This window comes from Rhineura floridana, chromosome 4 (assembly GCF_030035675.1).
Source record: "Rhineura floridana isolate rRhiFlo1 chromosome 4, rRhiFlo1.hap2, whole genome shotgun sequence".
Taxonomy (NCBI): domain Eukaryota; kingdom Metazoa; phylum Chordata; class Lepidosauria; order Squamata; family Rhineuridae; genus Rhineura; species Rhineura floridana.
The window spans coordinates 189,189,897-189,217,706 of record NC_084483.1 but is presented as its reverse complement, the minus strand read 5'-3'; the positions used below and the strand labels follow the sequence as shown (position 1 = coordinate 189,217,706).

Below are 27,810 nucleotides of genomic sequence, written 5' to 3'. Positions count from 1 at the left end.
CAAACCCAGTCCTCACTAGCTACTACAAACAATGGGCTGGATCCAAACCATCCAATCAATAGGAAACATTAGTCATGACCAGAGCTTGGAAAAGTTACTTTTTTGAACTACAACTCCCATCAGCCCCAGCCAGCATGGCCACTGGATTGGGCTGATGGGAGTTGTAGTTCAAAAAAAGTAACTTTTCCAAGCTCTGTTCATGACTTAACTAAGCATAGCTAACTTAATTGGGATCCAACCTATGCCTACTCACCAAGCCCAGCCAAATTTTCTGGACCCTAGTACTCTTATCAACATGTCAGTCCTTTTCCAATTATTAGTGATGGAGTTTAACCCCATTTTATTCTATATTGTTCTGCAGGAATATTGCCACCTTCCAACAGCCACCCTTTGATTCACATTAACTCCAGATCACATACAATCAATAATTACTTCAAGTAAACAATATCAACTATAATCAAGTCAGTATGGAGGGCCAAGCTAGATGTTCATTTAACACTGCCTTCCCCAACCTGGTACTCTCCAGATGCTTTGGACTACAAATCTCACAGTCCTAGCCAGCATGGCTAATGCTCTGGGATGCTGGGTGATGTAGTCCAAAAAATCTGCAGGGACACTGGTTTGGGAAGGCTGGTTTAATACATAGCATGCAGTTATGCATCTTGGGTTTTTTGTTTAATTACAGGTGCAAACGAGACAATTCTTACTGGGAAGACAGTCAGCATGGCAGGCGGAAACTTCTCTCTTCCCCACAATCAAAACAGAGGGTGCCTCCCTGAATCGCTGATCCCTTAGGAAAAAAGTCTCCCCCAACACCAATGGAGATTTTTTTCCTAAGGGTGCTAGCTGCATGAGGGGATGGGGGGAGTCTGTGGTCTGATTGCAGTGGAGAAGATATAAGCATCAGCTCTATGTGCACTGTCTTCCAAGTAAAGAATTTCCCCCCTCAAATGCGTAGAACTGAGGAAAAATAAAATTCATAACCAGGCTATGGTCTGAAGGTCCCAAGCTATGGTCTGAACGCACATGAGGCCAGCACCCTGCTGAAGCTAAGCAGGGTGAGGTCTGGTCAGTGCCTGGATGGGAGACTGCCTGGGAGCCATATGTAAGTTGCCTTGGGTTTCTATCATGAAAAGAAAGGTGTGGTATAAATGTAATAAATAAAATAACCACCACTTTAGGCTTGAAAAAATTACTTGGTCATTTAATGCAATTCCACTACACTAAACCAGCTCCTTCCACATTCATACTGCCCTCACAATGGGTTAGTATTTTATTGTCCAACATGTAATGTTCCCCAAATAGAAAAGCAGGGGCGACCACGTCCATAACGCACTGTGTCAGAGGTACCATTGAGACATGAAATGCATTTAGTAGCTTCCCAAGAAATGGTGTAAGCCTTAGCTTAAGGAGGAAATTTCCACTAAAATGAAGAACAACTTGTCCAGGTAACAGAAAATTTGTCATTTAAAGGTAGTGTTACACATTACATCCACTATAGGGAACACTGGTCTTATAGAAGTGCTGCCTACAGAAAATGTGTAAAGTATGGACATAATACATGTGTGCATACATATCTGGTGACAGCTGGCCCAATAATGCTCCCCAGGCACATATACATTTGTGTATTACTTCCAACACTTTATTCATTTGCTGTAGAAAACGCCCATTAACAGTAGCTTTTCTAATAGCAATTTATACTTGTAATACTGCCCAAATTCTGGCATGGTGCTGAAATTGACATGGTCTTGTTTTACAGACATAAATACTCCAGAGAAAAAGGTATACATGAATACACCCCATGGCACAGATGTATTAATTTCAGCAGAACAAAAGAATATACCAAAAATGGTATTCAAATGTTGGTAAGGATTGTGTAGATTTTGTGAGAAGATATAAATTTCAAGCAATTGTCCCAGAGAACTCTGATGCAAGCCAAAATCTTGCATCACCCCCATTCAGATCTTATTTAGTAGTTTATTACAATTTAGTCCTATACCTGGTAGGGCAAGCAACATTTAATGCCTGCCAAATAAGAAATTAGAGTAGTAAACCATTAAGATATCTGTGCTATGATTATTCCAACAAGAATCCACTTACAATTAAAACAGGCTTACACCACAGCTTTAGGTTTCACTTATTTCTCCTTTTCCAAGTTCATTATTTATTTGGACCCTTTGCACAAATACAAAGCCCTAATTTTTCTATTTATTTATTTATTTGTCTGTCACCTTGTGACAGGTTTGCTGTGTTCAGAATAGAAGTCAAAGTGTGCTGTCTATGTAGCAGGCCATGAGCCTGGCGGTAAAGGTACACCTTAGTTTTCCCTGGAACAGATGCCACGTCAAAGGGGAGAAAGTTAGCTCCCCTTCATTGTATTAGAACACAGGAATTTTAGGATTTGGGAACACGTGTTCAGACAGATAAGATCAGTTAAACAAGTTTCCTTTACTTATAAAACTATTTAAACGTTCCATAAGAATGAATAAAAGATAACCAGCATAGAATCAAAATAAAAGCAAGTTAAGGCATTACATATCTTAAACCATAACAGATCTAAAATCCTGACATATAGCACAGATATAACACATTGATGCAACCTATTTGATGCAGAGCTGAGGTACCTTGCTTAGTTACCTGGATCTGAGCCTCTCCTAGGAGAAGACTGATTTGATACTAAAATGCAGGAATATTTATACTAAATTTTCTTTTGAAGATCACCGATTTATGAAACATGCCTAACTTAACTGCTGCTTATTGCAATTGTCAGAGGAAAATTAACTACTCTAAAATATAACAAGATGGTACACTCCTCAATATAGATGAATATATAAAAGAAATACAATAAATTTCATCTACACAATATCATATTTTAGACATGGGAAGATATCCGGTATGCATCTGAACATTCAAAAAACTATCATTTCAGGAATGTTTTTCAATGTTTATACAAACAATTGTCCAACTTAGTGGAACCACTTAACAATTAATGATATAGGTAATTAATGGCCTTATTATCAGTATGATTTAATTGCTCTGAATTGATGGTAGTCAGTCTGAGATTTTATGTCTTGGAGATAAGTTTATGGTTTTATGGCTGGAGATGTTTTAGTGTAGCACCAAAAGGTGTTCTCATTTCCATCAGATGCTATGATGGTGTGCCTATCATGAACAGACAAAGGGATGACTATTCCCTGTGTATTACTTTTAACTGTGCCCCATTTGGTTGAGGGCAATTATAAATATGAATATTAGTTCTGAATCCTCCATCATCTCTGGGTCCAGCTAGGTTACAAGTGGGAATATTTGCCACAAGTTAAAATTTCTACAATTCAGTGGCACTGGCATTGGCTGTAATCTTAAACACACTTACTAGGGAGTTTGATCTCAGCAAGATTTACTTCCAAGTAAATATGAACAGGATCTCACTGTTAATTCTCTCAATTACAATGGCACCAGGAATGAAGTGGCTGGTAATAGACAATTGCATAGACATGTCTGTGATGGCAATAATGGTAAACAATTAAAAGCTAGCATGCCAGAGGAGAGTAGATAGCAGCCTAAACACAGATATGGTACAGATGTGAATATGGCGACCCTATGAATAGGGTTTTCATGGTAAGCGGTATTCAGAGGGGGTTTACCATTGCCTTCCTCTGAGGCTGAGAGGCAGTGACTGGCCCAAGGTCAACCAGTGAACTTCATGGCTGTGTGGTGATTCGAACCCTGGTCTCCCAGGTCATAGTCCAACTTCTTAACCACTACACCACACTGGCTCTCAGAACCCAGGCGACTCTATGACACAATTTTAACAGCAAAATTAAATGCAACACTGCATGTTAGACATTATTGAGATCAGTGCATTACAGATAAAATTAAATTACACATGAGGCCCTACTTTGCTATGCCCACAACCAAAGCCAATAAAATGCAACAGGTGACATTTATAGATGACATCCAAACTGTGCTCATGTAAATCTTATAGCACCCTTCCCCAGCTCGGAACCTTCCAGATGTTTTGGACTACAATTCCCATCAACCCTGCTGGGGATGATGGGGTTTTTAGTCCAAACATTTGGAGACTGCCAAGTTGGGGAAGACTATTTTATCATGTGAAACTACTCCAGACACTACTACACTGCTTTCTATTTTAATTTTTTTTAGGTAGTACAGTGCTGTCTGGTACTCATATTTCAACTTGCCAACATAAGTTTCCATAGATCAAGAATGACTTACTATTCCAACTGTCAGATTTTTATAAAGGATTTTAAGGAAACGTATTTAACAGCTAAACATGTCATTCTACCTCTAAAATAGTGAAATGAATTATCTAAGTCTTAGAGAATTATATATTGGGTGGTGTCCAACTGTTATACTGTACTCAGAATAGTTCCACTGAAGTCAATGGACTCAAGTAATATGAGTCCAATGATTTCGATACTGGCTATATCTCCCATGTTTCTTGCATGATAAAATTAAAGTTCAAATGCACTGTTCTGCGTACAGGAGCAAAAGGTTAACAGAAATTTGGGTCTGAACTTTAAGACATATTTGTCCTAACTGCCACCACATATAACAATGTAAAACTACCTCTCCTGAACAGCTAATAAGCAATCAGTCCCACTGAAGAACAAAGCTAGATGTCTGCTACAATCCTAAGCATGTATGTTCCATGCAGTATCAAAAGGACTTATTCCAAGTAAAATATAGTTAGCATACATTTTAGAGTAGAATCTAACTTAACAAGTTCAAAAGGTAAAATGCAATGGGCAATTGAAAGGCTTAACTTAGAGCACAGACCCAGGGTTACGCACTTAAGAGCCACTGATGTTACGCAAACTGTGCTTAAATCTCACTGAAATCAGTGGATCTTAAGTGCTTAACTGGGTCTGTGCTCCAATTAAGAAAACATAACACATGCAATAAGCCAATGAATCTTTCATGCATGCAAAACATAACAGGGTATTAAACCTGTAACTGTTTTGTCTCACTTCTCAGTGAAAATGTAGTAAAAAAGGTAAAGGTGTCCCCGCACTTGTAGTGCGAGTCGTTTCCGACTCTTAGGGTGACATCTTGCGATGTTTACTAAGGCAGACCATATATATGGGGTGGGATTGCCAGTTCTGTCCCTGGCCTTTCTTTACCCCCCAGCATATGCCGGGTACGCATTTTACCGACCACAGATGGATGGAAGGCTGAGTGGACCTCGACCCCTTTTACCGGAGATTCAACTTCCTCCTTTTGCTGGAATCAAACTCCGGCCGTGAGCAGAGCTTCGGCTGCGTTACCACCGCTTACCACTCTGCGGCACGGAGCTGATCACAATGATGAAACCAGAGCTTGGAAAAGTTACTTTTTTGAACTACAACTCCCATCAGCCCAATCCAGTGGCCATGCTGCCTGGGGCTGATGGGAGTTGTAGTTCAAAAAAGTAACTTTTCATGAAACTTCTATTATTAAGGCTATAAAGCTTAGTGTATTTCATATGATGAAGTGTCAAATAATAAAACTGCAGCCATGTAAATAAATAATAAATAAAATGTTAATTTTTAATTGTGATTGCAGTAATGGAAAATTTGAAGTAACCATAGTCATTTAAGTGTGAGCTCTAGTAAGTTCTCACTAAGGAAAATGCAGACATAACACTAGCCACAGGCTAGTACTGTCTCCATTTCTGAAGCAAGTGTGATGAGTTCAGAAGTTTTTGCTTTTGACTAAACACAGTTTAGGGTGCTGCATACCATAAACTGTGATTAATGTTAACTACAATGTTATAAGCCATGGTTTGAAGTTGGCTTGCTTCAAGTAAACCAAAGTTAACATTAACCCATTTGCAGGGATTGGAGGCAACACAAGCTTGGATTTATCTAAACCAGAAGTAAAAGCTTCTCAACTCCTCCTCATGGCTGTGCCTGGGAGCACACAAATTTGAGGCTCATTGTTGCTTGTTCTCATCTGAATGCAACCAGTGTATTTTGCATTCTTTCTATACTATATTTAGTCACCACCTTGTAAACTTGGCTTATACTTCAATAATTTATCATCATCATCATCATCAATCCTTCACCATGAGGAGGCATCAATGGCCTTAGAGGCCCCTTCCAACTCTACTGTTCTATGATTCTAATAACTTAAAAATAAATATTAAAACCAGTTAAAACAGATTACAGTCTAGAGAATAGGATTGATCTAGAAGTCTCAGGTGTTAAAAGTCAGGGGAAAGAAGTGCCAGTCTCTTACACACTGGTCCTGAACAGAGTCCATTTTGTGTGTCTTACCTATTGTGTAACAAACCTCATGCCACAATAAAGCATGCAGTCACCACAGCAGTTTTTATACTTTAGGATAAGAGACTGTGGCTGCAATCCTATACCCACGTAAGTAAGTGTAAATCCCAATAAACTCAATGGGACTTACTTTTGAGAAGACATGTATAGGATTGCACCATAAGAATGTCTAGTCACTTCATACTCAGAACAAAATTTCCCCAGTCCGCTTTTCCCATCAAGCTCCTGTTACCAGCCCATCTGGTTGTTCTTTCAAGAACAAATTCATCAATGTCTATTGTTCACAATGGCTATGAGACACATCCACATTTTTAAACTCTATCCTAAACATGATTGACAGCACCTTCGGAACCACTCCAAGATTACTCCCTCATTTTGCATAAATAAGACCACAGAACTGTTAGAAAATTAGGAAAACAAGTTTTCAAGCTTGACAAACATATTTACATAATGAAACTAGCATTATTCTTAATGAAATTTATTGTATCCTGCTCCAAAACACTGGTGCAGGGGTGTCTCTGTCTCTCTCTCTCTGTCACTCACTCACAAACGTTGGGGCTGGTAGACTGATCACTAAAATATTACCCCAGGATAAAGAAAGACCTCTCAAAAATGTGAGTGTTAATTGATCAATATGCACCTAGATATCCTTCCTAAGTTAAAATATGACCTTCCCTCACAAAGTAAAATGAGCTATGTTCAGGTAAAAAGGTAAATCTGGTTTGTTTGTTTTTAAAAAGATGGTTACGTACACTAATACCCAGGGGCAGACTAAGCATCAAATCACAACACAGATCTATCAAACACGGACAACACCTTTAGTCCATGAAGTCCTATACACCAGCCACCCTTCAATAATGTTTAAGAGCTCATAAAGCTTAAGTTTGTTCCAAGCATCTATACCTGGCAGGAAAATCATGTATAAGAAGCACATTTTAACTGAAAGCTAGTCCGTTAAAACAGGTTATCTCTGTTCTATACCTCTCAGAAGAAACACTAGTTTAATGCAACAGCACTTGTATCATTTAATGCCAAACTGCATGAAACCCAGAATAGTAGCAACTATACTGGAACATAATACAGCAACAAATCACGTAATTTTCTTCAATAAGGCAGGTATATCTGAAGGACTTGGTGACATTCCAGTATGAATTATTTGTCTAATATTCAGTATAATATGAATAATTTAAAAATCTTTCCATCTTTCACTTGGAGCAACATGATAATCACACTTAATAATAATAATAATAATAATTTAATTTTTAGGCCGCCTATCTGGCCGAAGCCACTCTAGGCGGCATACATATTAAATTCAATAAAATACAAAATACAGTAAATACAATAAAATACAAATAATCATCAGTGACAGAATAGCAGCAATTGTAATACATAGCAGCGGGGATTGAGTATATAATTAGCCCATCCCGATAGTCTCAAAGGCCTGACCAAACAGCCAAGTTTTTAATGCTCGGCGGAAGGTATCCAGGGAAGGGGCATGTCGAAGATCCTCCTAACCCTGTGTCATAACATACCATGTTTTGCATTCCCCTTGTATTTAACTATTATGTAAATGGTTTATACTTGAAGTCATTTGTGCATATATCTGCTACTTACAGGTCAGGAAGTAGTTTTTCTAGAAGACCACTTTAGGAAACAAGGGGATGGAAAACTAGCTATCTACCCCAAGTAGTCTACCTCTGTACATGTACACAGGGCACACAGCAAATATGCTAGATTCTATGATCAACACAGACATGTCAACATTGACAATCCAAAACAAATTATGTGAATGCCCAGATACTCAGTGATACACCCAGAGAGTATTATGAGCTATCACATGTGAATTATTATTATTACATTTATTTCCCACCCTTCACCAGTAGATCCAGGGTGGGTTACAGAAATTTAAAATACAGCGTTAAAAACAATCAAACCATATTACATTCACAGGAACAGAGTGGGTTCTAAAGACATATGTCTACAGTGCTGAAGGGTAAAGAGGTGCATTTTTAGCAGTTGCCAAAACTATACAGCGAAGGTGCCAGACGCACCTCTGTTGGGAGGGACTTCCACAACTTGGGAGTTGCCCAAGAGAAAACCCTCTCTTGAGCCACCATCCCCTGAACTTCTGAGGGTGATGAAACTACCAAGAAGGTCCCCTCTGCTGATCTTAACCGGGAGCCTGTAGGGAAGGAGACAGTCTCAGATATTTGGGACTGATGTTGTTTAGGGCTTTAAACACAAACGTGAAAAGTTTGAATTGGTCCAGAACCAAACTGGCAACCAATGTGACAGTTTCAGAACAGGTGTTATGTGTTCTAAAAGCAACTCAGCCTGTTATCTGGCTGCTGCTTTTTGGACCAGCTGAAGGTTCCGAGTGGTCTTCAAGGGCAGCTCAGCATAGAATGCATTGCAATAATCTAACCTGGAAGTTACCAGAGTTCTGTCCAAAAAGGGCTGTAGGTGACAAAACAGCCAGAGCTCGAAACAGGCACTCTTTGTCATCAAGGTAATTCAGTGTTGGATCCAGGAGTATCCCCAAGATATGAACCTGCTCCTTGCAGTGTTTCCCAACCTTTTTTTATTTTTGTTGTTGCTGGACTACAGTTCCCATAATTCCTGACCATTGGCCATGCTCGCTGGTGCTGATGGGAGTTGTAGTCCAGCAACAAAAAAATAAAAAAGGTTGGGAATACAGGAAGCTGCCTTATACTGAATCATACCATCTAATCCAGTATTGTCTGCACCAGCCTTTCCCAACCAGTGTGCCTCCAGATGCTGTTGAACCACAACTCCCATCAGCCTCAGCATTGCCAATGGTCAGGAAAGATGGGAATTGTGGTCCAACAACATCTGGAGGCACACTGGTTGGGAAAGGTGGTCTACACTGACTGGCAGTGATTCTCCATGGTTTCACACAGGGTACCCTCCCAGCCCTACCTGGAGATGCCGGGGATTGAACTTGGGACATTCTGCATGCAAGGCAGATGCTCTGCCACACAGCTACAGCCCTTCCCTAAGTACGTCCCTAAGATGGGAGTGCAACCCCATCCAGAACAGACTGTCTTCCCACCTCCTGGACTTGGAACACATCTGTCTTTTCAGGATTCAGTTTGTTGGCCCACATCCAGCCTATCACTGCCTCCAGACAGCTGTCCAACATCTCAACTACCTCCTGATTCAGATGGAACAGACAGATAGAGCTAAATGTCATCTGCATATTGGGGACACTTCACTCCCAAACTCTTGAAGACTGCTCCCAGCAGCTTCATATAAACAAAGTATGGAGGAACAAGATGGAACCTTGCAGGACACCACAGGAAAGCTCCTATGTTGTCAAGCAGAAGCCTCCCGTAACTACTTTCTAGAAATGACCTTGGAGGCAAGACCAGAACCATTGAAGTACAGTGCCCAACTCCCTCATGAGGTGTTCCAGAAGGATGCAATGGTCAACAGTATTAAAAACTGCTGAGAGATAAAGAAAAATGAGCAGGGTTACACTCCCCACATCCCTCTCTTGAGAAATGTGTGATCAAGGCAGTTCCAGTGCCATGACCAGGCCTAAAGCCAGACTGAAATGGATCCAGTATTCATTCTCCTCCAAGCATGCCTGAAGTTGGACTGCCACTACCTTCCTCAGCAGTTTCCCCCCCCCAAAAAAGGAATATTTGCCGCTGGGCAATATTTATTTAATACTTCTGGGTTTTCTTAAGGAAGGGACATACCACTCTCCTCCAGTGAAGCACTGACTGCTCCCTGGACCCACCAAATCAACCCCCCATAGCTAAATCTAAGAAGCCAAGATGGGCAAAGGTCAAGAGGGCTGGGGCCGCACTTCTTCAAGCAGCTTGTCCATATCCTCAGGCCGCAATAATTGAAACTGATCAAGAACAGATGGAATAGATGGTGCAGTGGATGCCCTCCACCGGACTTGCTCTAACCGTGGCATCTGATTTTGTCCCTAAAGTGCCTCCCAAAGTTGTTACAGCAGGGTGCCGAGGTTGTCAGAGCAAAGCTTTCTTGGCCAAATGACAAAAGCCCATTCACCACTTGGAAAAGGTCTGCCGGGTGGCTCTTTGTGGATGCAACGGTAGTGGAAAAGTAGGTTTTCTTCACCACCATCACGTGGTAGGTACAATAATGTGACCTCACACATGCTCAAACCGTGACTTACATCACCCGCACTCTAGCCATCTGCCCTTCTGTTTCATCGCACACCGATCACTAGAGTATTAAGGTGAACTATGTGTTCCACAGCGGCAGCAAGGCTATTCAGGAGCTGTCATGTTGATGGCTCTACGCATCTCACTATTCCACAGTGTGATGAGAGTCTCAACAGGAGTGCCAGCCATGTCAGCCGGATCATTTCAATAGGTCCCCCATCCCTGCAGCATGAGGTAGCCATGTTTACTCCAAACCTCACCAGGGAATGATTCATCCATGACAACAGACTCAAAGTGAGCCCCCTACTGATGGCGTATTATCAACCCACTCTGTGGAGAAGGTTGAGGGCATGTCTGGCTACATATGTCAGACCAGTGATGTAGTGAGACAGCCCCATGGCTGTCATAGAAGCCACAAAGTCCCAAGCCAGCCCATTTGAGGGAGTCTCAGCATGAATACTGACATCCTCCAACTCTACTAGACAGCAGTTCTCCAACACCATATCCAAGACTACCTCTACCAGCTCTGTCAGGAAGGTTGTATTGCACCAGAGGGAACTGTACACTAACAACAATACCGTCCTGTCTCTTTGGCCCAACACCACAAACAGTCCCTCAAACCCAGACACAGCGCAGAAACAGTGGCTTTCAAGAAAGAGTAATGGAATTTTTATTAATGATAGCACCCCTCCTCCTGCCTTACCTCTGAACTAGATTGGTGCTGCCCAAATTTAGGGTGGTGGGAGAGACGTATTTTTCCTCATCACATGTGAATGTCAACATGCTGCAAACAATAGGCATTTACTACAATACACAGATAGGTGCATGCATGTCCGTACCTGTTATTTCCCCTAGTATCTACACATGTACACCATGACTCGCATCCCTTCCCTCTAACTCCGTGGTAGTCCTTTTGGAAGGACGACTGCCAACTCCCTCCCTCTCTGACACTTGGCAAGGCGCTTTCTCCCCTCCCTCACCTTTTTCAGCGCGGGCACAAGCAGCCCCCGCCACTTGGGCGCGTTCTCTTCGCTGAAGAACTCGTACAGCAGCGGCGGCGCCTGCATTCTGCTTGCCCCGTCCCGTCCCCTGTGAGGGGAAGCGACGGGAGTCACTGCTGGGGCCGAGCCCGACGTTGCTCCGGGGCCCGGAGCGGCGGCCGCGGGCGACGCTCGGAACCTGAGGAGGGCAGAGGCAGCGGGAGCCGCCGGGGGCGGCAGCGGCAGGACCCAGCGTCGGGGGGCGGCGGCGACATCCCTTACTCGGTCAACCGCCGCCCGGCCCGGCCTTGTCTCACTCAGCGCCGGGGTTGGCCTGGGACAAAACACCGCCGTGCATCCTTTTCCTCACCCTGACAGGACCGGGGCTGAAAGGACCAGAAGGGAAGGCCGCCCGGCAACAGCAGGAAAGTGACGGTTGCTCAGGGGAGGGAGGAGCAGGGTCCCGAGCGCGGCTTTGAACTCTCGGGGCTCTTTCCTTGCCCTGACGGTTGCAACCGCAAGCGCGTGCGCAGTTGGCGCAAAGGCCGATGGGGCGTGCGCAGATCGGGTCGCCTTCTCCCTCCTCCCCCTTCCCTCAACCTTTTCTTTGCAAGTCGCTCGCTTTGCTTTTCCCTTTTTCGTATCTCTTCTCCTCCCCTTCCTCTTCCAGCGCGGAAGCGAGAGGCTGAACCACACACAAGTCTTTCTCAATCCACGACTGCGAAACGAGAACATGCACTGAAGCGTTTTCAATTATTGGAAAGGTGGCGCGGAGGGGGGAAGAGGGTGGAGCGGGAAGAGACAAATCCTGTCACAGCGCTACCTGCGGCGCGGAGGAGAAACAGCTCCGCTAAGCGGCTCTGAGCGAACGCTGCTTAGGCTGACAAGTTAAAAGCAAAACAGCGCCGAATAGAACTGGACGTCTTACTGGAGAGAGCGACGTGTGGAGATTCTGTTGCAATGTAGGAAGCTGGGGGAGATTTTTTTTTTCTCCTGTGCCGCTTCAAGGAAATATTATCTTAATTTATTGGGCTACAAGCCAATACATGTCTACTCAGAAGCCCCATTGGGTTTAGTGGGACTCCCAGGTAAGTGTGTATTGGTTGCAGCTAAACGCCATTGGGTTCAATAGGTTTACTCCCAGGCAGAGCTTGGAAAATTTACTTTTTAAAACTACAACTCCCATCAGCCCCAGCCGGGATTGGGCTGGTGGGAGTTGTAGTTCAAAAAAGTAAATTTTCCAAGCTCTGCTCCCAGGTAAGTGTGCATTGGATTCCAGCTAAGTTCCATTGGGTTCAATGGGACTTACTCCCAGGTAAGTGTGCATTGGATTGCAGCTAAGTGCCATTGGGTTCAATGGAACTTACTCCCAGATAAGTGTGCATTTGTTGCAGCTAGGTTCCATTGGGTTCACTCCCAGGTAAGTGTGTATTGGACTGCAGCTAAGATCCATTGGGTTCAATGGGATGCAGCTGCAATCCAATACACACTTACCTGGGAGTAAGTCCCATTGGACCCAATGGAGCTTACTTCTGAGTTGACATGTATTGGCTTGTAGCCTAAGTTGCTTAATACAAAAGGTATCTCCAGATGACTTACAAAAAAATTAAAAACATAGTTTGACATAATATCAGAGAAAGAACAATACATTACAATGAAAGCCAGCCAATAGCCTGCCCTCTCCCCACAAAACTCAATCCTTCAAATGCCTGAAAATGTATTGGATCTCAGAAAGTGGATCAAAGTGTTAATTATTATCAACTGCTACTATTAAAGAATTGTTTTATTTGATCTAGTGCCTTTAGTGTCATAGCCCTGTACAGAGTTTGTTAAGGGAAAGAAAGATCAAGACTGGCCATTGCTCCTAAGGACTTCCCATAAAACAGAATCAGATATCAAAAGTTCCAGCGGAGCAGCCTTGTTACTTTGTTGCAGCAAACACAACAAAGAGGCTTGTGGCTCTTAAGGACTAGCAGATTGTGACAATGTGATCCTATGCATGTCGCATTTTCAATGTTGCTTACTCCCAGGTAAGTGTGCATAGCTGGGGAGGAGAACCATTTTCCACTTTTTTTATTTAAAGGATTTGTACCCTGCTTTTTAGCAAAAAAAAAAAAAAAAGCTTTAGGAGCAACATAGTACAAACTTAGTACCAGTACTAGTTTTTGTAAGGGAGTTCCTGCCCTCACATGTACATGACACATGAGGAAAAAGGAATGGGATCCTCAAGTAGCCATCAAGCAGAGCACTTCAGAATGGTGCATTGGCTGCTAAAATCAACGCTGAAGGTATAAGCATCGAACCTTCAGAGACCTGTTGTGAGAAATTTGCAAAGTACTTTGATGGCAAAATTACTTGCATTCACTCTGAACTAGATGCCATTGTTCATACAATGTTGGTAAAATGACGGATCAGGAATGTTTGACCTGGAATTCAATGGCGGTAGCAGCACTGGTTTGGTGGGCAAACTAGCACGGCAGCTCACATCGTGTCACCTGGGAGATGGCCCAGAAGGAGTCACAGCCCTAGTCAGGTTCATTTTTTTTATTTAAACCATTTCTATACCACTTCACATTTCTGAAAAATATCTCTTAACATTCCACATATAAAGCATCATTAGTGGCTAAACAAGATAACTGAGATAGCAGCTGCATCTGTATCTGCCCCCACAGTAACATCTCCCAAACATATCCTTAGCACTCTTCCACATACAAACCTCACTCTCAATCAGTCCCACCAATGACAATTATAATAACACAGCCAATCCTCAGCCAGCCGTTTGTCGCAAAGGAAATGTCTGGCCTACAATATATCTCTGACAGCATCAAACATAATTTAGAACCACTTCATTCATCCTCTTCCATCTAGAGCAATAGAGTCATACAAAGAGCAGCCTGTCTCCCACATAGGTAGGGCCTTACTCTGTACTGGTTCAGTCACTCACACAGAGTGGGATTAAGCAATTTAACAACAAACACAAATGTTACCTTCAGTCTGGGCAGGAAAACATACAATTCCAGTTAACACCCAATAAAACATTACTCACTTTATACTACTGGATAATACATTCAACAAGACAAACTTAAAGGAAGTGGTGCCCTTGCCCTCTTGGTGACCCTGAAGGGGGACCCTTTGGTGTCACATCTGTGCACTGCAGTGAACCTCTTACCTGGTTTGTGGGCTGGGATGCATGTAACTTACATGTTTCTACTCCTCTTCCTCCTCTGGAATCCTCTCAGACTCAGGAACAGTGTGCTGGCTAGCAGGGTAAATGGAAACAGGGTGAAAATGGAAATGGACTGCCTTCAAGTCGATCCTGACTTATGGCGACTCTATGAATAGGGTTGTCATGGTAAGCGGAATTCAGAGGTAGTTTAACCATTGCCTTCCTCTGAGGCTGAGAGGCAGTGACTGGCCCAAGGTCACCCAGTGAGCTTCATGGCTGTGTGGGGATTTGAACCCTGGTCTCCCAGGTCATAGTCCAACACTCTAACCACTACACCACACAGACAGATGTAGCTGGAGGCAACGGGTTTTCTAGATCCATTTCTATCTGGCTTCAAGCCTGGGTTTGGTACTGAAATAGCCTTGGCCCACCTTGATTGAGTACCTGTATCGAGAGAAAGAGGAATGGAACTCTGTTGGTTCTCCTTGATCCAACAGGTGTTTGGTACCATTGACCACATGATCCTCCTGGAACAGCTGGGGGGCATCATGTTCTGGTGGTTCCATTTCTACATATCAGAGAGTGCCATTGGGGGACCTGCTTGGTCCCTTGGCATCTCTGCTGTTGGGTCCTACAGGGTTGAATCTCATCTCCCATACTTTTAACATCTATATGAAGCCATTGAGGGATGTAATCTGGAAAGTGTAGTGTCATCAGTATGCACATGACACCCCAACAATAGCTGAAAGTTTCATCAGTACAAGGATTTTTCCTTGCGCAGCAGAATGTCCTCTGCCTCCCCCCCCCCAAATCTGTTTGGGGTTTTCCCCAAACTTCTGGAACAGATTTGGGTACACATGAGGGGAGGGGAGGCAGGAAATTCTATTGCACTAGTGCAAATATTTAGTAGAATGCTGTCCTCCCTCTCTACACCATCTGAATCAGGAGGCTCTGCAGTTGCTGGACAGTGTCTGAAGGAAGTCATGGCTGGATGTGGGATAATAAATTGGGATGGAATTCTTACAAAGCAGGTGCTACTAGTAGGTAATTCTTAGGTTTGGAAGGGAGGCCTATCCTAAATGGGGTTGCATTCCCTCTGAAGGTTCACAACGCAGAAATGCTTATTTCCAGCTCTGGCTGGTTTGCCAGCTATGGCCCTTCCTGGACTGGGATAGGCATGGTCTGGTAACCTCATGCCTCTATGTGAGTCTACCCTCAAAGACTGTCCAGAAACTGCTTGTGCAGAATGTGAGAAGGGCTATAAGATGGGACCACATTTCACCAATTCTCAACAGAGCTGCACTGGCTGCCAATTAGTTGCAGTCCCAATTCAAGGTGTTAACACTGGTGTGTTGTTGTCATGTGCTTTCAAGTCAATTGCAACTTATGGCAACCCTATGAATCAGTGACCTCCGATAGCATCTGTCGTGAACCACCCTGTTCAGATCTTGTAAGTTCAGGTCTGTGGCTTCCTTTATGGAATCCATCCATCTCTTGTTTGGCCTTCTTTTTCTACCCACTTGTTTTTCCCAGTATTGTCTTTTTTAGTGAATCATGTCGTCTCATTATGTGTCCAAAGTGTGATAACCTCAGTTTCATCATTTTAGCTTCTAGTAATAGTTCTGGTTTACTTTGTTCTGACACCCATTTGTCTTTTTCGCAGTCCATGGTATCCACAAAGCTCTCCTCCAACACCACAATTCAAATGAGTTGATTTTTCTCTTATCTGCTTTTTTCACTGGCCAGCTTTCACATCCATACATAGAGATAGGGAATACCATGGTCTGAATGATCCTGACTTTAGTGTCCAGTGGTACATCTTTGCATTTGTGGACCTTTTCTAGTTCTCTCATAGCTGTCCTCACCTAGCCTTCTTCTAATTTGACTATTGTCTTCCTTTTAATGACTATGCCAAGGTATTGATAATCCTTGACAAGTTCAATGTTCTCATTGTCAACTTTAAAGTCTTCTGTTGCCATTGCTTTAGTCTTCTTGATGTTCAGCTGTAATCCTGCTTTTGTGCTTTCCTCTTTAACTTTCGTTAGCATTCGTTTCAAATCATTACTGGTTTCTGCTAGTAATATGGTATCGTCTGCATATCTTGATATTTCTCCCTCTGATTTTCACACCTCCTTCTTCTTGGTCCAATCCCACTTTCTGTATATGTTCTGCATATAAACAAATAGGGTGATAAAGTACACCCGTCTCACACGCTTTCCGATTGGGAACCAATCGGTTTCTCCATATTCTGTCCTTACAGCCTCCTGTCCAGAGTATAGATTGCGCATCAGGTCAATCGGATGCTGTGGCACCCCCATTCCTTTTAAAGCATTCTATAGTTTTTAATGATCTACACAATCAAAGGCTTTGCTGTAATCTATAAAGCACAGGGTGATTTTCTTCTGAAATTCCTTGTTCCATTCCATTATCCAATGTATGTTTGTATTATGATCTCTGGTGCCTCTTTCCTTTCTAAATCTGGCTTGAATATCTGGCATTTCTCACTCCATATATGATAAGAGCCTTTGTTGTAGAATCTTGAGCATTACTTTACTTTCATGGGGTATTAAGGCAATAGTTCGATAATTACTGCATTCCCTGGGATCCCTTTTCTTTGGAATTGGGATATATATTAAACACTTCCAGTCTGTGGGCCATTGTTTTATTTTCCATATTTGTTTACAAATTTTGGTGTATAAAACCCTAAATACCTTGGGACCCAAGTTCTGGAAGGAATGCATCTCTGAATATCTGCCTGACAGGGGTGCCAACAGGATTTTCTGGGTCCAGTACAGTGTTATGTGGATTGGGCCTGCTGACCCACTCCTAAATGAGGGTACAGATTTGCTTATACTTTGTATCATATGCAAATTTGTGTCCTCTTTTGAAAGTGGAGCAGAGAGCCCGAAAATAAATCAGTGGCCACACATATAAATGTCTGACAGAATGTGAACAGGTGAAGCTTGTCCTAGAATTGTATTTTCGGATTAGAAAAGACTTAGTCTATTCAATTTCTGCCAGCCACACAGCTGTAAAAGGTATAAAAATGATTTCCTCCAAGCCAATCCTAAATCCAAACCTAGGCTGCAATCTTGTAGTTACTTATCCACTTTACTGTAAGTTAACTATATATTGAATTCTTCATGAGCACATGGATAAGGCTTTTTGCAAAGTCTTCACATTTTGCATTTGTTGGGGTGTTTTTTTTAAATATCCCACTGCATTTATTGTGTAGTTGTTTTGAAGACCATCCTGGGTCCTGTGCCGCCTGGGGAAGGGAGATGCAGCCACCACAGAGCGTACCACTCTGTTTGCCCATCCTTATCCCACTTTAAGAACTTGCTGACACCACATAAAGGAGCAAAATTTTACTACCAGGCTGCCCTTTATTGATCAGCCTAAAAAACCTTATTTGGGTCTCCCCAAAGCCTCTCAAGGAAGCATTGTTTATGGGGTTATTTAAATTGAGACCACAGGTTTATGAAACAAAATCTAAGTTTACTAAGACAAAATAAGTAGTTTTAGGAAAAGGTTTTGCATTAAAAGTTTACAGAAAACCAGAATATCCACAATGAAAGGTAAAATGAAATCTTCTATCCCTATCTCTAAGCACATCCCCTAAAGTTAAAATCTTATTTTATTTATTTATTTATTTGATTTATATCCCGTCCTTCCTCCCAGCAGGAGCCCAGGGCAGTAAACAAAAGCACTAAAAACACTTTAAAACAGCATAAAAACAGACTTTAAAATACATTAAACAAAACTTTTTTAAAAAAAGCTTTCAAGACATAAAAAAAAAATAAGATTTTTTTTTAAAGGTTTAAGAACATATTAAAAAGCAATTCCAACACAGACGCAGACTGGGATAAGGTCTCAACTTAAAAGGCTTGCTGAAAGAGGAAGATCTTCAATAGGTGCCAAAAAGATAACAGAGATGGTTTATGCTCCATACACTCTCATTGCCTATCTCCCAGGTGTACAAAACCTTTGATGTCTCCAGAGTTCCTCCTTGAACTGCTTGCCTCCAGACTAGATGCCTCCAGATGAAATTTCTGTTTACCTTCCTCCCTGCCAATCACGGGCTCTACCCAGCAGGTTACAGGTATCAAGAACTTTGTAGTGTTTAATTTTCCTGCCCTCAGACAGATGTGCCACCTCTCACATAACACAATGTTCTATTGCCTTCTCATTTGAGCCCCAGGGCAGGTCATATATAGCAAGTTAACCTTATAATCCCCAAACAGACAGACAAGTAAAATATGTACAGCCTTCTCTTTAGAACCCTAGGGATTCATATTGACCGATGTTCAAACAACTCACTTGTCAATCACAGCTCTGGCTTCAGTGGCTAAAAATACTGAAAGACGGGGAGCAGCAAGATTTGTTCATTTCACAGAAACTGCTTAGAAGGTTGCCTGCACATTTTGCTTCACAACCTTCTTTCTAGGAGGACTAGATTTTTTTAAAAAATAACCAGAGTATCAGTCCCCTGCTGGCTGTGGACTGGGTATATCAGCTCCCCCTATACCCATGTCTTGTTGGCCCTGCTACCTGAGCTTGTAAGATCTGCTGGAGAGGTCTTGCTTGTAGTTCTGCCTATAATAGTTGTTTGGAATACACAGATCTGAAACATTGTGGTTTTCTGGCAGTGCAGCTTTCTCCTATTGGAAATGTTTGGCCCCTTCGTTGTCAGCTGGTAGTCTTCTGCCGTTTAGTGAAAACTTTTCTTCTTTAAACAGGTGTTTGGCATAGCTCAATTGTGTCTGCTGCATGACTGTACGTGCTAACATAATTTGTGTATTTGACCAGATTAATGGTTTTAATGTTGTGTAGAATGTTATCATTAATTGTATACTGGCGTGGGATCCTTTTGGGATGAAGAATAGTCTAGAAATGTGATAAAGTACAGAGGGAAATGACATTGGTCCTATACAGTGTATATGTGTCATAGAAATATCTAAGTATACTTCAAAAATAATTTCCTCTGTACCGCATAAAGGTGGGCATTTGCTCAAATTGATTCTTATTGCAAAATTTCTTAATACGCACTCAATTTCTCAATGGATCCTTAAGTTTTGTTCAAGAACCCCTATCCCCACAAAGACTGGAGGGAATGGGGGTATGGAGTTTTCATCAATTTCTCCTCCTCTAGCAGTTCTTTGAAAAAGCTGCTTGAGGTTGCTGGATTCTCTCCCACAACCTTCCTCCAGTGGGAGCTTCCACTGGATCCTAAAGTCTCTTCTGCGAAAGGAAGGAGCCCTTCTGTTTGTATCCAACCACTCCAGATAGCAATCCAAACCCACAATAGACAGAGGGGTTTCAGAAATAATAATTATGGAAAAATTAATCAGTTTTGTTAGACTCAAAGGAGGAGGCAGTGTATGAATTTTTTATTTAAAGGTTTAGTAGAAACTATAGGTTAAGTACGTATAACTTAAATCTGTCCTAAATGTGTTTGTTCATGCTGTTAACATTTATTTTGCAATACTTGTAATAATTACTTAGCATCATGTAATAATCGTAGCAACTAAATTCACTTTTTAATTTTTATTCTTTCTATATTTTATTGCAATCAAAACTGTTTTCAATTTAGAAAAACTTTTTCCCAATCAGAAAATTAGTGCAGATGGTAATCCACTTGTACAACAAACATGTTAAAAAATTTTTATTTTACATTATATACAATAGGAAAGATTCAAAAGCATTAACAACATCAATACAGACCATAAATCACTTTTAATGTAGTTCTTACTTTATATCACAGTATAAAGAACATATACAAAAAAGCCAATATGTGCATTTTTCTAAAAGTTGGCATTTAGATACTGCACTGGAAAAACAATTTTAAATAGTTTTCCTCAAAACTCAAATTTCTGTGATGTATAATAACAATTTAAATTGCTTGTGTGAGGTAGTAACTAAATTATTTTGGCGAAGTGTAAAGACATCAAAAAGCAAGTGAAAATCATAAGGCCAATTATTTTTTAAAAAAGTAAAAAAACCCAAACAGGCTGAATGAAGATAATTATTCTATCCAACAACTCTCTTCTCTATTCAGAACCACTGTTCTGTATGTGCAAACTCTTATAGCATCAGGTTTCAAGCTTCCTGCCTTGAGAGAAAGCAGTTTGCTGATGAATCCCTGCATGTTGCAAAGGATTCTTGGGCACTGTATGTGATGCGCAGTCAGTTCATAAGGGGTGCTTGCCACACTTACTGGGCTTTACTGCCACCCTTCACAAACTGAGAGCACATCTTAGATTCTCTGCAACTGTTCATAAGAAGGGAAAAATCAGTATGGGTAAGCATGCTATCTTTAAGGAATGCTTTCCACTATTACTGATCATCTCAGTGAGAAGTTCCCTGCTAAGCCTCTGAGGAACTCTAAAGTTCTCTGGAATGTAGCTTGAAAACTATTGGCCCACAAGATCCTACCACATAAGGAACATGGAAACCAGTGTGAAATCCCATGGTACATGAACATCCTATAAGAACTGGCAGAAGAGCTCTGCAGCTCCAAATGGGCACATTGGCAATTCAGTGTGGACTCCACTCAATCAGTCCTGCCAAGTCAGTTATCAGCTTCTTAATAAGGAAAATGCATACCTTCATCTTACTGCAAGTGCTCATGAATATCTGCAAGTACTGCACAGGATACTAATTTTGTGGAGCAGCCTTTTGCAGGTGGTTATTTGGATCCACCCCCAAATATTTCAACCATGATGCAGAATGCTGTAATTTGTTGTGGCACTGATTAACAAAAACTCGCAATAATGCTTATTTTATCATTGCATACATTAATAATTATAGCAAGGTACCACTACTCAAGATGTATTCCCATTCCAAAATTTGTACTTTCTTCCAAGCACAGAAAATAATTAGAGAATTTTCCTTAAATATAAAAATACAGGTGTTCAGTTGGCTGGTTTCACAAAAAAGCTACCCCTCCCTAAAATTATAACACCCAAATCATATCCACAATGTCACAGCTTATGTTTGTGACTAATACATCACATATTAATACTTTGTGCAACCAAAAACACCAGTGTACTTGCATAAAATTAAAAACAAGATTGTAATAGGATTACAGCCTTGGTTACAATGTCTAAAAAGTTAAGGTTTATTTCTATTAGTAAATTACATAATAAAATACAATAGTGTTATTATTAAATGCAGTGTTTATCGCTAGCATCCAATTTTTGAAGAGTCCTTAAAATAGTACCCTAAATCAAATTTTATGTCCTCAGCAACCTTTTTACATCTGTACAGTTAAGACATTTGTCTACTATCTACATAAAATCAAGAGAGACTTTCAGCAATACATTTCACTGAAAAATACTGCCTATATGTACAAAGATTACATAATGGTGAATCAAGCACTTTTGTGGTATTAATGTGCTAATTGTGTCCGTATCATTCAGGCAAGCATCCTTGCGTCTCACTCATTCTCTCATACATCACAATAAATTACAAAGTAACTAAAGTTGGGATACTGCAGCTTTTGTGCAATTTCAGCCATCTAAAAGTGTTGAAGCAGTAGTGTTTTCTGAGCAAGTTCATGAGTTAATCTTAATGCATGTTGCTTCTCAGTAACTATTTTCATGACCCGCTAGGATGTATAAATTGCTGTTGGCTGTAGGGTTGTCTGTTGGCCTACTCTCCAGTACCACAACTCTGGGGGAGAAGAGTAAGCAAAAACAAGCACAACACATTAAGCTACTACTTATTATAAACCAAATCAGAACTAGCTCCTAGTTGGAGGAAGGGGAGCACTTTGGGAAGATGCCCTCCAATGGACAGCTCCTCCTGAGCACTGTTGGAAGCACCTGCTTCTCTTCCCCCACCCAATCCGTTGCCAATTACTCACTGGCCACACAAATGGGTGAATGGCAATGGCAGCAAGGCTCTGCAGTAACAGCTGCTGCCTACCCTCTTTCTCTGCATGGTGGTGGGGATTCATTCTATCAGGTCCAATCTTCATGGCCCAGAGAGAAAGGGCAGCAAAGGTGGTGGCGTTTGCTACTCTTCAGTGGCAGTGTGCCTTCAACAGATGTCCTAATTATTTTATTTTACTTAACAATATGCATACACCACTTGAATGTAAAATCCTCCAAGTGGTTTACAAAAGAAATATGCTAACCTTTGGTTGCTGGCCCTGAGCATTCTACTACCTCCCCACTTGAAGAACAGATTCCACTTGTTTAAATATGTTGAGACTGGAATTGATCATACCTGTCAGATCCAAGGAGTCTGAATATTCTTGTATTGTCCGAAATTTCCTGTGTGATCTATTTGAGAAACCGAATAAATGCTTAGTAGAGTGATTAAGTGTTTAACATAACAAATGCTTAAAAACAAAAAAGTTTGCATGCTTTTCTCTCTGCCCCCCCAACCATCATTACGTAAAGTTATTCTAACTAGATACTAGGATTCAATTATACTAATCAATTTAAAAACAGTCAGCTAAGGAGTGCCCCTCTTTAAAGTACTACTAAAGGGAAAGCACTATATATAAATCTACATGCTCAAAATATTTTACAAAGTCTCAATAACCCTTACAACATGCCCTCTATTATTTTTCTCTATTACTACTTCTATACAGTTCAGATGGCAGGGGGTGTCTAAGACAAGGAGTTTACAGATCAGCTGAGATTCGAAGCAGGAATTTCCAACTATTCTTCTGATCACTATACTACATTTGCCATTTCTTTTAAGGTAACCTAATTACTTACAACCTACTGTATTTTACAGTATCACCTGTAGACTGAAAAATTAAATGGATATGAACAGCAATCTAGCCTTTAAGTTTATTTTTCAAAATAATTCAAAGGAATGGCACAAATTTTTATTCCATCTTGCAATATTTACCTCATTTGATCGAAAACTCCTGCCTTGCATTCCATGTTTCCAGAAAGCCAGAACACTATCTTGCAGGCAAACTGGTTGAAAGATACAATTTGAATCAGTGTTTTAAACTGTAGCTATGTACACATGCTTATTTGCACCTAAGTTGTATTGATTCCATACATATCTAAATACATGCAATTCAAAAAAGAGTTAAACATGCCTAAGCCCAAGTTCATGAACAGCAGAACACTGCTGTTTTAGATGAAAGCAAAAAGTTTCACTTTCTTGTATGCCTGATGCTTGTCATAGCTCAGTAGTGATAATCTAAGCCAGGGGTGGGGAACCTCGGCCCAAGGACCTAATTAGTCCTGGCACAAGTCCCATCTGCCAGTCACCTGATGTCACTATGATGTCATAATGGAGAACTCAGTAGTGCTCACCTGTTAAGAGAGTTGTATGACTACCAACTGGATCTATTTCACACCCCTAATCTAAATCATGGTTTAGAAATTTTGGATCATCATCTGAACTAGGTGTTTAAGAACTCAACTGCATCTTAAATTGCACTGATTTCAATGGGACTTGAGTGGATATGTAATTTCTCTGGATTGTGATTATTTTTTTCAGAGGAAAAACATTTATTTATTTATTTATTTATTTGATACCCCACCTTTAGAAAGTCTTCTCACAAGGAGACAAAATAGATCTCATTTAAAATGAACGAAGGGGGGAAAACCCAGTACATCCATGGGATTGCTGGATTCAAGTGACCATAACATGGTAAAAAACCTCACATTTAACGCCACAATAGAGACTTTATGTTAATGCAGCAATTAAGGCATTAAACTTTAAAAAAAAGATCTGTAACTCCAGAAGATTTTGAGTTGGAGGGGGAAAATGCATGAGGAATATATTAGAACTCATAGGAATTATGGAAGTCACCACAAACCCAGATACTGTTTCCTATACACTGTACTCCTGTACAACTTCTTATTTCAAGGGATATTGAAATGTTTGAATTTTATAAACAACTGGGATTTTATCCAACAACTGCCTTTGCAAACAGTGCTATAGTCAAATATTTTCCTTTACCCTTGATTTGTTTTCAAATGTTTTAAACAACTTTTGAAAAATGAGAATTTATTATTTGTCCCAACTGGCTTTTTAAAGTTCTGTCTGTGTTTAGAAATAAATAAAATGAGTACTTTACCATAAAATACTTTAGAAACCTGGATCTCCCTCCCCCAATTTCACTTCATTCTAAAATACTAGAGGAACCAGATAAATATGAAAGCTAAATTTTACTTACCTATTGATTCAATCTGGAAATCAAATGTGAGTTCCGCAGACAGTTTTCGACTAGATTTTAATCTGCCTTGCAAATTTACTATTTTTATACAGCCTGAAAAAAGACACGGTGTATTATTCAGCAGCTTTCCTTAACGTAGGAATCTTACTAGAATATGTATGTCTAAGTCACAGATATAACTTACAATCCAAACAGACTAAAATGGTATCTCTCTCCAACTGCGTTACATGCACAACATTTGTCTGTGTGGTATCTACCAAAATACAAAAACAAGATTAATTGGCATTAATATGTAAATATTAATTTGAGGTAGATGCTCTCTAATTCAATTATTCTGTTTGTATAAGAAAGGTACCATACAGGGATTCTCTCCTGGTTCTCTACATGAACAAACTTTATGGCTCCCTTGCAAGTCTTCCCCAGTTGGCAAATAGCAGTGTTGGGGAAGGTGGGGGAACAATTATTTTGGGAAAATGGTTCATCCCTCTACAGGGCTGCACTGATCCATGGTCAAGCCTCTGGGGGATGTATATCAGTTGGGTACAGCTGACGTGTAATATTGGGTGTGGGCATTTATACAATGGGGTGGGGATTGGAAGGTCACAAATAATCTTTTGGCATTATAGTGGGGACCAATGGGAGCAGTCATTAAATTTATATACGGGAAAATTTGAGGGGCAGTTAAAAACTTGCATCATGGTTTCACAGATGTGGGTCCATAGGAGCAGTCAATTATAAAAACTCATTTTTTTAATGACAAATTTTAGGGTACCACAAAAAACATTTGGGGCTAGATGTGGCCTACAGGCTACCCATCCTTGCCCTACAGTGCTTACTAAAGTAGCAATTACCATTTTAAGAAAACAGTAGGAGATCTGATTATGGACCTCCCACTGTTGTGTCCAGTTTCACCATTTACTGTCGAAAATCTAATGATGCGACTTGCATGTGCAAAACAGAGGAACCACTGCAGTGATATGATAATTGAGTGATAGGACATTGAGTGATCTACAGACAGATACGGAGTGATCTACATACAGGTGAGAAGTAACTCTAAGGCTGAAACTAGATAGGGCATGGGAGCAACATCTTTCTTTCTCAAAAAGCAGCTGTTAAGGGAGGGGTGATGCCCAGTATGGATCAGGGCCACACCATGACAGTAGAGTCCCATTCCTTCCACTCACCCTGACATGCTGTGGCTCCAATCCAAATTGCATCTCCCCCATATGACTACTTTGAGAAAGAAATATCAGGAGCTCCAAAACATGTTTAATTTGACTTTAAGAGAACTAGTGTCAAACCAAGAGAAGCATGGAAGTCAAGATTATGTCTCTGTATAATGATTATGATTGTAAGCCACTTTAGAAGCCTATTTTGGCATTAAATAGTATATGAATTATCATCATAATCCACCTTGGAAGGAGAGCATTATGCATCCTGAATCTGGACGTTTTTAGACTCAAAAAGCAAAGCAGAAACAGTCTGAAATTCAGTGTAACTGAGTCTATTGAAAAACAACAATTTCTCTAGCAACAGGTACAGCTTTAAGACAGCTAACTATTTGAAAAGATGATCAAATATTCACAAACCTGTTTCTGTAAACCATGAAGAGGTAGAATTTGGGTTGACAGTTTCAAACTTCACCACCTGGTTGAAGTCTCTTCCTTTACTTACACCAACGCAAACAAGAGGGAATTCCTGTTCAGGTACTACCAGCATTTCAAACAATCTCAGTGGACAAGGTACAGGAAAGTCTATGTGCTATATTAAGAAACAAAGTGGTTAGCCACAAAGTAGATATGGAAGTATCTGTATAATACTATTAAAACACTGTTTCAACATGGTAACAGGATAAAAAAATTTACTTAGCAATTTCATAGTCACTTCAAGCCTCTTTTGTGAAAGGAGAAATAGGTAACATTCTGAAAACTAGGTTGTATTTAGATTTCGTCCTGTCCAAACAAGAAACACCTAAAATGTTTCTTTTAGTTATCTGCAGCACAGCACCAAGATCTTATGGCTGGCAAGTCTTTAAATATTATAATGGCTACAGCCACTGTAGCTTGCACCAGGAAATGTGTTAAGTTTCCCCACACACACAATGTAATGTGCAGGAGTCCCTCCACCTTTTAAAATCAGTGCACCAGATCCTGTTTCAGATTCCCTCAGTGAAGAGTAATTAGTACAGTTGCAGGGCCTTTTCTGCTATAGGCCTGAAGGTCTGGCATGAGTTACATAAAAAGATGCTCTAGCTTTTTAGAAAGGCAAGCCCACTTATTCTGGCAGGCATTTGGGGACTAGGTTGATACCTTATTACTGGAATTTTATCTCACTATTGTGTTTTGTTTTTAAGGTGGTGCTTCCCTAATATTTCTTTTGTTTTTGAGAGAGTTGGAATGTAAGTGGACATATCAACAAAGGAATCATTTTCACTCTTCAGGCTGGAAGCAACTAGAATATGAGAAAGATTTGTGCTGCAAGAGTAATGTTTAGATCAGGGAAATATTTGAAAAGCAACCTACCTTGATCAACATGAATTTCTGCATTGGCTCAACCCATTCTAATAGAACAATACTAGACTGTAGTGCCCCACAAAGATATTTGTGTCCTGAGTAAGGATTCCTCACTAAAAAAAAGAAAAGAAGAAATGTGATTTTTAAAAACCTTAAGAGTAAAGCATATACAAATCGTAAATGGGTTCTATGTAACAATAGAGACGTGATCCACAAAAGACCAATGCTGCTCTGATGAGATCCTTCCCCAACTGGTGCACAGGGAAGGAAGCCAACCGAGCCTTAGCAAACCTGGCAGTGAGATATGAAAGCCATGGAACTATTACAAGGACTTCCCCATTTCTGCCACATAGACCCTATTATTGCAAAATCGTCTGGCTGGGATGATGAACCAGCTGCCTATAAGTGGCAGCGGCAAATATGACATCAGCACAGGACATTTTGTTGTTTAGACAAGGGAGAAAATGAGTTTCAGTACAAAATGTCAAGCTTCAGGCCATTATTACCACTGGCTCAAATCCAGAGTAAGCTCCTGAAGGTCAAAA

General features: G+C 40.8%; 2 protein-coding genes across 11 annotated transcripts in view; both read right to left on the bottom strand.

Annotated features, from left to right (window-relative positions):
• The window catches only part of SOS1 (SOS Ras/Rac guanine nucleotide exchange factor 1), a 97,693-nt gene extending 85,514 nt beyond the window's left edge, over positions 1 to 12,179 (bottom strand). The window contains exon 1 of the mRNA XM_061625577.1: positions 11,431 to 12,179. Within this exon, the coding sequence (XP_061481561.1) occupies positions 11,431 to 11,517 (87 nt within the window). The 5' untranslated portion in view covers positions 11,518 to 12,179. The remainder of the gene's footprint in view (positions 1 to 11,430) is intronic.
• An 8,122-nt stretch (positions 12,180 to 20,301) lies between these two features.
• The window catches only part of MAP4K3 (mitogen-activated protein kinase kinase kinase kinase 3), a 93,869-nt gene continuing 86,360 nt past the window's right edge, over positions 20,302 to 27,810 (bottom strand). For 5 of the 10 annotated variants that reach the window (XM_061625567.1, XM_061625566.1, XM_061625569.1 and 2 more), the window contains 7 exons: positions 27,275 to 27,378; positions 26,342 to 26,513; positions 24,937 to 25,005; positions 24,753 to 24,845; positions 23,465 to 23,535; positions 22,829 to 22,884; positions 20,302 to 22,270 (listed from right to left, as the gene is read on the bottom strand). In XM_061625567.1, the coding sequence (XP_061481551.1) occupies positions 22,183 to 22,270; positions 22,829 to 22,884; positions 23,465 to 23,535; positions 24,753 to 24,845; positions 24,937 to 25,005; positions 26,342 to 26,513; positions 27,275 to 27,378 (653 nt within the window). In that variant the 3' untranslated portion in view covers positions 20,302 to 22,182. The remainder of the gene's footprint in view (positions 22,271 to 22,828; positions 22,885 to 23,464; positions 23,536 to 24,752; positions 24,846 to 24,936; positions 25,006 to 26,341; positions 26,514 to 27,274; positions 27,379 to 27,810) is intronic. The other 5 variants (XM_061625570.1, XM_061625571.1, XM_061625572.1 and 2 more) reach the window with 2 other exon arrangements.